The following is an 11,233-nucleotide window of genomic DNA, read 5'->3' on the forward strand; positions in this document are numbered from 1 at the left end:
TCGACAAATAAGCAACATTACACAAGAGGATTTGATTTAACATCATTATTGGCAAGACAGTGATGTCAACAGTCAACTTAAGCTACCATTAGCTTGTAGTAATCGTGAGATTTCCCAGACTGAATAATTACCGCAAAAATAAACATCAAACTGCTTTGCTAGCTGTATCCTGTTATAACTAAGATATCTGCTGAAAAAATATGTTTTATATGGATAGATTTAGATACTAAATGTCTGCAAACTTCAAACAAATGATTTCCTGTCCCTGTAAAACGTTAGTCAGCAGCTAACTTAACATTAGCTCCAAGAGATCCTGGGATTTCCCAAACTGAATAACTACCACACATATAAAACACCAAACTACTTTGCTAGCTCAATCTTGTTGTAACTGAGATAGCGAAAATCTACGATCTACTTGTTGTATAATTAGGTTATATCACTCACCTGCTATTAATCAGAATGTTAATTTATATGGTGGTCTGTGGAATAACCACAGGACAACAGCTATAACTATATAATCTCTCTCTCTGTGGCACGCCTCTTTGTTTACATGCCACAAGTGAAAAGAATTCCGCAGCTGATAAATCGGTGTATCCTCAGTTATAACTCCTCCAGGGAGCCTCCTCAAGTACTGGGGATGTCCTTCAAGATGGCACGCTGAGAATGATTTCCGGGTCACAAGCCGGAGGGTCAAGGTTAGGGGTGGGCGATATATATTGTCTACGCTAATATTGTTGTGTTAACAATGTGCAAATTGACATTATAGAGTATTTAAATTACTTAGAAAAAAACTTCACAACACACATTGGAACGCTACACATTCACTAATGTCAACAAAGATGGCGGCGCGCAATTGTGCAGCGGCTACTAGCTCTCCTGTCGGTGTATATTTATACAAGTACAGCCACACTGAACTAATCAATATAGGACTACGATATGACACAGCCGTTACGAGAGCCTTCCTGCCATCTACATAGCCCTCGATGCCAACGTTAGCACAAGTTTGGCTCACTGCTAACCATAGTGTACAAACTGCAGCACGACCACCCGATGGGGATACATATTGAAGCAGGGGACTTTAACAAGGCATCCTTAAAGTCTGTATTCCCCAGCTTTTTCCAGCATGTACAGTAGATTATGCTATTATATTTGTCCATTGTCCAACTGGCTCGAAACTTTTCAGGATTCATAAGAGTCCAACCCTGAGGACAAATAAAGGCAGATATTTACTTAAAGTCATAGCGCCCCCTAGTGGCAACAGGAAGTAGGCCTAAAAGTCAAGGTGCTATACTTTAACAAACTCCTCCTATAGATTTCATCCAATGGACTTCAAACTTGGTCTGTACCATCCCAACACCTTAACAATGAAAAGTTATTAAAAAAAAACTTTTCGTCAGACGGTGTGGGGGCGTGGCGGCCATTTTGAGTGTTTAGCGATGAACAAAGAAGTTGTTGTAACTTGAGTATAAGTTGTCGTATCTGCCCGAAATTTCTCACGATTGACAAGGGTCCAGGCCTGAGGACACCTACAGGCCAAAATTGACTTTTGGCCATAGCGCAACAACAGGAAATGCGCCTTATATGACAAACATCATCCGATTTACATGAAACTTATGTGTGGTCAACATGCGATACTGAGCCGCCCCCTAAAATTTAACCACGCCCACTTAATCAGGCCACGCCCCCTTTCATAACATTTGAACCGTTTAAGGTAGAGTCTTGTGTGAGGTGTCATTGAACTCAGCAGAGACTTCCTTCTTCATTGGTGATGGTTTGGCCCACCCCCTATGCTTAAGCCACGCCCCCTTTCATAGCATTTCAACCGTTTAAGGTATACCCTTGTGTGAGGTGTCATTGAACTCTGCAGAGACTTCCTTTTTTATTGGTAAAGGTTTGGCCCGGCCCCTATACTTTGGCCACACCCCCTTTGAACACCTAATGAACTGTCTTGTGTGAGGTATCATTGAACTCAGCAGAGCGTTCCTTCTTCATTGGTGATTGTTTAGCCCGCCCTTCTGTGCTTAGCCACGCCCCCTTTCATAAATGGTAACCTGGTTATGGTAGAGTCTTATTCGAGGTATCAATGAACTCAGCAGAGACTTGCTTATTCATTGCTCATGGTTTGGCCCGCCCCCCTATGCTTAAGCCACGCCCCCTCTCATAAATGGTGACCCGTTTAAGGTAGTCTTATGTGAGGTATCAATGAACTCAGCAGAGACTTCCTTTATTGGTAAAGGTTTGGCCCGCCCCCTATACTTTGGCCACGCCCCCTTTTAACAGCTAATAAGCTGTATGACAGAGTCTTGTGTGAGGTATCGTTGAACTCAGTGGGGAGTTCCCTTTTCATTGGTGACGATTCGCGGTGTCTGAGTGCCGCGCAAATGCACAAGGAGCGGCGTCCGCCGGTAACACCGCAGAGACGCGAGGGCCCGTCCATCGCTGCTCGCAGCTTTAATTTGAAATTTCTTATGTAACTACACCAAACATTTTAATAATGAAACAATGAGAGAATGGCTTGCAATATAATTTTGCATCCCTCTCAAATAGGGGTGCAACGGATCACAAAACTCACAGAAGGGATACATTTTCGGATCAGCACAAAAAAGGGGGGAATTTAAATGATTAAAAATGTAATAACATTTAACAAGAATTACTTCTTTCACCAGTGAATTGCTGTTAAAAGACAAAAACAGATGAGAAAAGGGTATTTTACAGAATGCAACACAAGGTTTACCAATTTTAAGTAAACGCAACCTTTAGTCACGTCTGTGGTTTTTCGACAACAGCAGTGACCAGTACTAGTTTGTCTTTTAGCATCAGAGAACAACACTCACATTTAAGTGACACCGCAATGAGGCACCAAAATCACCGTTGCTATTCGCCCGGTAGATACCGGGATATATCGATATTATATCAATATCGTGATAGGAGACTAGATATCGTCTTAGATTTTGGATATCGTAATATTGTAATATAACATAAGTGTTGTCTTTTCCTGGTTTTGAAGGCTGCATTACAGTAAAGTGATGTCATTTTCTGAATTTACCAGACTGTTTTAACTGTTCTATTATTTGCCTTTACCCATTTAGTCATTATATCCACGTTACTGCTGATTATTTATCTAAAATCTCACTGTGTCAATATTTTGTGAAAGCACCAAATATTCAACACTACAATATCGTTGCAGTATCGATATCGAGGTATTATCGTGATATTTGATTTTCTCCATGTCGCCCAGCCCTAACCAAAGATATTTAATGTGGACCTGTCCCACGCAGTTGCGCATTCATATCAGAGTCAGCCAATTCATATCAGAGTCAGCTGTCATTCTCTTTGTCACTGTTAGTAGTCTGCAGTGTAGTTCATACACTTAACTGATAAACCAGAGAATTGTAGAGTAACCCCCTTCCCGAACTAGGGGTGCACCGATCCGATATTAGGATTGGATATCGGCCCCAATATTGACAAAATAGCTGGATCGGGAATTGGAAAAAGTAACAGATCCAGTTTTATTTTATTTTTTTCTCCGTCACAGCACCGGGACCCCTGTTAACTGCGTACCCTTCTCACTCATGGTAGTAACTTTATAACACAACAATTAATAACCCACAACTAACTCTCTTTAAAAGGATAAAACAGCATAGCATATAACAATTTTTGTGAGTTTCTAACACTAATAAATTTACAAATGTACACCGCCCAACGACAAGCTGGGTAACATTATAGCTGCTAGCCTAGCTAGCCAGGTAGCAGAACAGTCTGTTAAGCTGGGAGAGGCTCCAGTCGCTACTGCACATTAAAGAACCGAGAAGAAAGTTAGCTAGAGGACGAAGAAAGACCGGAGATACACCAGAACGTGTGCTCAAGAGAGCAGAGTATGTTGTTCCGAAGTTTTGTTTCTAAAAAATCGGACATAATTTAGCCACTGTTGTTGCCCGTCGCTCTAACGCTACTCGGCCGTGCTAACGTTACCATGCTAACGTTAAAGACGTGTCACTTCAAGCATGCAGCGGAGCAACATTATGAACGCAATCCACCTACGGTCCCCAGGGCTCCAGACTGCAACCAAATGGTCGCATGTTGCGACCAAAATTTGAGAGTGTGCGACTGAATTTTACATCCAGTCGCACATGTGCGACCAGCAAATTTGCCCCCCGTTTTTTACACGTTAAATGTCGAAATGTAGGTACCTGAGCGCAAGCTTATCTGTCCTCTCTGAAAATTGACAGAGAGCGGTGCTCCGACACAAACACACACACTCACCATTATAAACCTATTATATTATAAATACCATTATTGAAGGCCCATTATTGTTATTTATTTAAATTTATTTTAAGAAGTTTGATTACATTATATTTTCGATTTGAATGCACAATTGTTTTTTAAATAACAAATAAATAAGAATTCAATACATTACATCTATGTTATTTTGTCTTAGTTAGAAAAGTAACATTTAGTTAGAAAAGTGCCTTTTGTCTCTTCCACATGGTGGAAGGAAGTAGGAAGGATACAGTTTATTATTAATTCAGCAACGGTATTGGATCAGTATCGACAGATACACAAAGCCCTGGCATCGGTATCAGGACTGAAAAAGTCGGATCGGTGCATCCCTACCCCGAACCTTTTTAAACTAACAATCAGTATTGGCTCTAAAAAAAACACCAAAAAAAACCCATATCCGTCGATCCCTAATAGCATAACAATCACTACACTTATTGTGACTGTGCACTACTACACAGAAGAGTCAAAGTTTTGTAAAAGCAATTCAAATGTCAAGTATTATAGTTTTTGGACAGAGTACCTTCTCTAAACTGTTGATGACTGCTAGCTGGGCAGGCTTCTTGAGAGCTCTAAACTTCAACACAGTTTCTGGAAGAAAAATAACAGAATTAACACACATAACAGACATTGGTTCAACCTTGATCTCAATTTCTTCATCACTTCTGGCTTTCATGTAACAGATAGGGCCATTTTTCTACATCAAGGACCCTTGAAGAAGAACCAATTCTTTACCCAGCCCTAAGAATGTTGTTATATTGTTACAATCTATTAGAATTTTCAGTGGCCTACACCCAAGACAAGCTCTCAGAAAATAAGACAGATCTGAAATGTGTGACAACTTCTAAAACATAACTTCCTTTAAGAAGTTCTGACCTTAATGTAAACCTGTGTGAACATTAAAAGCGAACCTTGTAACAGCCTCTTCAGCTTGGAGCAGTCCACATTGATGTATTGCATCAGCTCTATGTCATGAACATCCACATTGTCCTCAGAGCATACTGTCAGCTCCTGTAGCCTGAGGAGACACCAAAAGCACACATGAATTTTGTTGCTCTGAATGCAGTCAGAGAGATTAAAAAATTAATCAGGTTTTTACCCTTTATCTGGTAGTGAAAATTCTTGAGCACATAACTTCTTTTCCAGCATCACCCTGCTCAACATCAACATACTTCAGTAGGGCTGGAACCGTAGGATTGAAATCATGATCATGATATTAAAATTATATTTTCCAATACGTAAACGCATAACAAATCAAAATATATTAAAAAATATCAAAATGTCGGGAAATGTGTTTAGTTGGTTTGCATTACATTGTTAAATAGTTAATTTTGTAAACAAAATTCAATACTTTTTTTCTTTTTCTTTAAAAGATACTTTTTTGGGCATTTTAGGTCTTTATTTGACAGGACAGCTGAAGACATAAAAGGGGAGAGAGAGGGGGGAATGACATGCAGCAAAGGGACGCAGGTCGGAGTCGATCCCAGGCCCACTGCGTCGAGGAGTAAACCTCTATATATGGGCACCTGCTCTACCAACTGAGCTATCTGGGCGCCCCAAAATTCAATACTTTCAAACCAACATGAGCACGGCCACTTACCAGTGTCTGTCCAGAGTATCTGGTAGCTTGTCAGCTCTTGGCAACAAGTAAAAAAAAGTCTCTTAGTCATCCCAAGCAGATTACTCCAATTCTCCAACCTTCCTTCGTGATTCCACCAGGAAACCACGTTTACAGGCTGTTATTCCCTGGAGCTGACATTGGTAAACACGAGAAGAAATTCAAAGATTGACTATTAAGCGCAAGAGGTATCACTAAGTTTAGTTTTATCATAGATTGATCATTAGGCGCAAGATGTGTCACTAAGTTTAGTTTTATCAAAGACTGACTATTAAGCGCAAGAGGCATAACTAAGTTTAGTTTTTGTTGTTGAGGGGGAAACTTTAAACTATTTTTTGGTTGGGGGTTTGCTGGGATCCTAAAGAGAACTGTTTTGGTGTTGAGAGAAAAGACTAAATTGCTGCACTAAGTTACATGTATTAAGCTTAAGACATATTTTAGTTACTTTGTTTAGTTATTTTTGTAAATTTTTTGTGCAGCTCTATGATCTGAGCAAATAAGTATTGGATCGGGACTTGGTATCAGCAGATATTCAATATTTAAAACATCGGATCGGGGGCTCAAAAAAGCTGAACGGGACATCCCTACTTAAGACCCCACGGGTACCCTGACATGCTATTCCAGCAACCTGGCCTTATGATAAACTGGGTAAGTGAGCTACCTGGTGGAGATGCGGCTAAAGACGGCGTTGAAGTTGTTGCAGCTTAGAGAGAAAAGGACGGCTGAAGCTGAGGCCCGGAGCTCAGCGGCGTGCTGGTGACCCTCACGGTATGTATGGATGAAATGGCAGATCTCTGGAAGCAGCTGTTTGACCAGCATGGTCTCATCCAGACGTAAGCAGTCCTTGGATTGCTAAGGAGGGAGGACAGAGAGGAGAAAGACAGTCAAATCCTACATAACAAACACCTAAAATAACAATACTGGGCTTACTCAGTGAACAGGTGTCAGCTAGACATCACCAAAAATACCATTTCTTTGTTAATGTTATTATAGAATTCAGTGTTTTTACTATCAGCCAATTGTTTAACTACCCTTCTAAATTGGGGGTGGGAATCACCAGAGGCCCCACGATAGGATATTATTACGATCATTAGGTTACAATATTACTGCGATTTTAAACGTATGGCGATATATTGCAATTTCTTACCCTTTTTCCAACTTCAAATTATGCCCCTAAAAGAAAACTTGTCAACATCTATTATCTAAAAAGATACATTTCTATTTGTTCATCTCACTTCAATTGCATTGATGCAAAATGAGATTGTCAAGCAGACAGTTAAATTCTCATGTGCAATTTATATAATAAAAGATCGATACTTGGTGTCCGTGTATCGATACATTGCCACAGAAAATATCGCAATACGATGCTGTATCAAAAAATATTTTAAATCAAGGTTATCTTAATCTTAACTTCTTACAAGGTATACTGGCAACAGGGACCTACTGGGGTTGCCCCAAATGATTCAAATCATCTGTCCAAACGCCAGTCAAGTCAAATCTCCTTTTGTTAGTTGAATCACTGCACTTTTGTTCTTGTCTCAAAATGACTTAACTATAAACTAACTGTAATGGACATAGAGAAGAATGATCAGTGTTTCTCACAGATTGAGAATGTACTTGTGGTTGGACATGCAGGACGAGACGGTGTGGCGCGTGATGGCTAAGTTCTGTAAAAACTTGTCAAACAAAGGTTTATGAACTATTTATTAAAAACAATGACTAGGCTACATAACATTAACAGATAATTTCGAAATAAACAACTATTTACATATCAAACATATCAGACTAAAAGATGATAAAAAATATGTATGAAGTGTAGCCATGATGTGCTTTGTCAATTAAATCTGGTTGGTTTGTCAAATGTTATGATTTAGCAGATAAAATACCTGAATACCCGGAGCCCAAATAGGCTATTATATGTAACTTAACCTTAATACATGTTATTAAAAATCTCAACACTGTCTCCCCCTGATTCCTGTTAAATCATATAAGACTTAGGCTATCTAAAGTAAAAAAAAAAAATTTTGTTAGATCATTGTTTGCAGGCTACTATATATGTCCTTATTGCATTCATTAAGATCTCATCTGAAGATTTCTGTTATTCAAACAACTCTGAGTTGTAGTTTAAAAGTTGTTTTTAAAAAATAGCTCTATTTGGAAATAATAAATCATTCTCAACTACTGGGGTGATTTTGTAGGAGAGTCCATCTACATAGAAAATAAAAAAGGAATGTGAACCATTCGTTGCTGAACTTTGTTCTTTGTTTGCTTTACAAACAGCAAAGCAAGTAAGCGCTGCGACTACTCTTCTGAAGTGATTTTGGAGTGGGAAATTAGGTAGTTAACACTGGTTGACTGACATGACACCATTGTATTCATATAATACTATCAATACAGGCTAAAGTGAATTACATTAATTATGCATGCATGTTGCTGCCTCTAAATTTCAAGTTGTAGTCGACTAGCAGGGCCTGCTTGTTTGTTTGATAAATTGATCAACATTGTTTGTGATTGGTGGTTCGCTGTGCATGCAGACCTGCATCTCACACACTAGCAACAAACTGTGTATCCCAGAACACTTACATCAGTGTAAATTACATGTTACATCAGACACAGACTGCTGTTGTAGATTAGTTACGTTTCCAGCTTCGCAGCTCCGAACCCTAACGTTAGTTGGGACAGACACCTTGTTTCTTTAGGCTAATTATATTAGCTTTAGCCTGGCTGGTAGGTTTTCTGCAGTGAAAAATGAACGGGAGATGTCATGATAACATTGCATTAATCAGGTGATTTAGTTCATCTTTGCAGCAAACATAAAACACTGACTACTGTAGCTTTACTACCCATGGAAAAGCATGTGCACCACTGCAGCTGCAGCTTACGGTACTTTTCTACACACAGAGAGCCTCACTTCCCATAACAAACCCTGTCGGACTAACGTTACGTCACATTATGACTATTGACTATTTTGGCGGTCACAAGAGAGAAAAACCTTGTGTGCTCGCCAGAAAATACTTGCATCTTTTCTACAGAAAGTCGCTTTTGTGAAATAAAGTCGCAAAGGGGGTCCGAAAATTTGCTAAATCTAGCGACAAAGTCACTAAGTTGGCAACACTGCACCAGCAGCAAGTTACTACTAACTTTAGCCTCTGAGCCTGAAGTGAAGCGTTGACGCTGTTTGGGAATACTGTATTGTTTTCCTCAGAGAAAAGTTATTGTCTGGGACAGGTGAATAATCTCTATCATATCATGTTGCTCATCACAGCCACACATAGGCTAATATAATAAATAATGTAAAACAAGATGACGCATGCAAACGGTACCTCATTTACCTGGTGTTTAGGAGGCAGACACCAGGGGAAAAACTGCCACAAACGGATGGTCTTGTGGGAGTTATAAGCGGAGCAAGAAGTTTTTGAAGATTTTTTTGTGGAGCTGTTTGAACTGTTTTCAATGAGTCAGTTTCCAACACGCCAAGCGGAAAAAACTGTGTAGACTATTTAATCAAAAGACAAGTTTGATGTGCACATAAGCAGGGGGGATCTGTGGTTAACAGTCTGATGCTGGTTGCACAAAATGTAACCAGTGTGTCTGCCGTGCGTACGTAAATGGCTTGACTTAGAGATGCAGATGCATCAGTCACATCCTGCCTTCAGATGGCTGTAAAGACAGTCACCAGTGTAAAGGAAATGTCTTACAGTAATAATAGGACCAGAGAACATGAGTGTTAATATTAACATGTTGAAAAGAAACCTTCCTGCAAGCTATTATAGCAGAAACAACCAAAAGCAACCTAACTCTGTTGGAGCACAATTCACGACAATGTCTCTTCAAAGTCCAGTCAATGATAATATGGGGATTCTGGGCTAAAATCACAAGCATTTCCTTGCAAGATGGTTCCTTGAAGATTGCAAGATGGTTTTCCCGTCTCGTGAATTTCGACTTTAATATCAGAGAATATCCAAGTTTTTTCTTGTAAATGTGCAACTTTAATCTCTAAATAATAGCTCCTCCCCTGGCTCCATAACTATTTTTCTTACAATGGCCCTAATACGCCGTCATAAGTCGCTTTCCAACCTGAGGGATTTTTGCAGTTCCTAGAACCCTTTTTTTCTCCTGTTCCGACTGGACCAATTTGGGGATAATTCCTCTGGCCACAGTTCCTGTAATAAAGGAGCTTGCACACTGCTCCAACAAATGCCAACAAACCTCAACAGTTGGGTCAGTGTGGGCCGGCCGTCTGTGTTTGTTGCCGTTTGTTGGATGGAGTTGTTAAAGTTTCACATGTCCAGTCTGGTCGAGTTGTAGAATGTTGGACCAATGTAGCCCATTTTCCAACAATTGACAACATTCTAATTCTAACAGTTCGAAATGCTGTCTGAATGGGTGTTTTTTCCGGCAATTAGTGGAGTGACCATAGTGAGTAATTCCTCAAAAGCTTGAGGAGCAAAACTGGCAAAATTCGCAAAAGCTGGAGTATCTTCTGAGCGAAGTTCTTGACACAAGTTAGGATAGACACCCTGTTTTGCATGTCACAATATCCAAGGTTTACACCACAGTCTCCTCCTGGCTCGTCTTGATTGCTGTCTCTCCTGTACACTGCTAGCATCTTTACAGGCCAGGTAGACCAGAACTATTTTGGCCATACTCAACAAGGTCTCCACTTCATCCATGTTTTAGTAAACCAAAACTCAAATAAGAAAAGGTAGGACTAGGTGACAAAAGTCAGTCTTGTCTGTTACTGTCTGGGCAGTGTGGACTGGCAGTTGGTTTTATGAACATTCTAAAGACAACCAACTGACAATTGCCAACAGCTGCCAACTTTAGAATGTTGGAGTTTGTTGGAGCAATGTGCAAGTTCCTTAACTCTTTCAGCTCCTACTTCAGGACAGGGTCTTTCCCCTTTGCCGCATAGTGGTGGTTAGATGGCTGTCATAACAAAAGGTCAATTCCTACGGCCACTTGGCCAGTCTGAATGCAAATGGAAAAAAACGGTTTTGGGGGAGAGTAGTTAGTAGAACTGTTTAGAAGTGGACTGTTCATATAACTACATTTCTGTAACTACTTGGTCGGAAAGAGACTATAGTTCCTTGTAGGGTTGGAAATTAACTTTGGACAAATCTTTTTATGTTGTTTTGTTTTCTACAGCTCAATAAAGGGACTTCAGAGGGGAAGACTCACCCCAGCCAGACACTTCTCCAGGGTGTCCAGGATAATGAGCTGGGAGAGGTAGAGGTTCTTCTCAGAAGCATCTCCAAATATCCGCTGTGAAGACAACCACAATCAAAACATCATTCCCTAAACATTTAAACATTAGGACACAGCATTAGGAAACCC

General features: G+C 40.0%; 1 protein-coding gene across 7 annotated transcripts in view; it reads right to left on the minus strand.

Moving 5' to 3' along the window:
- Nucleotides 1-11,233, minus strand: part of nf1a (neurofibromin 1a) — a 282,226-nt gene that overhangs the window by 230,826 nt on the left and 40,167 nt on the right. For all 7 annotated transcript variants that reach the window (XM_028569967.1, XM_028569974.1, XM_028569961.1 and 4 more), the window contains exons 3-6: nt 11,078-11,161; nt 6,558-6,748; nt 5,190-5,296; nt 4,802-4,869 (exon numbers count right to left, since the gene is read on the minus strand). In XM_028569967.1, the coding sequence (XP_028425768.1) occupies nt 4,802-4,869; nt 5,190-5,296; nt 6,558-6,748; nt 11,078-11,161 (450 nt within the window). The remainder of the gene's footprint in view (nt 1-4,801; nt 4,870-5,189; nt 5,297-6,557; nt 6,749-11,077; nt 11,162-11,233) is intronic.

This window comes from Perca flavescens, chromosome 3, assembly GCF_004354835.1.
Source record: "Perca flavescens isolate YP-PL-M2 chromosome 3, PFLA_1.0, whole genome shotgun sequence".
NCBI classification, from domain to species: Eukaryota; Metazoa; Chordata; class Actinopteri; order Perciformes; family Percidae; genus Perca; species Perca flavescens.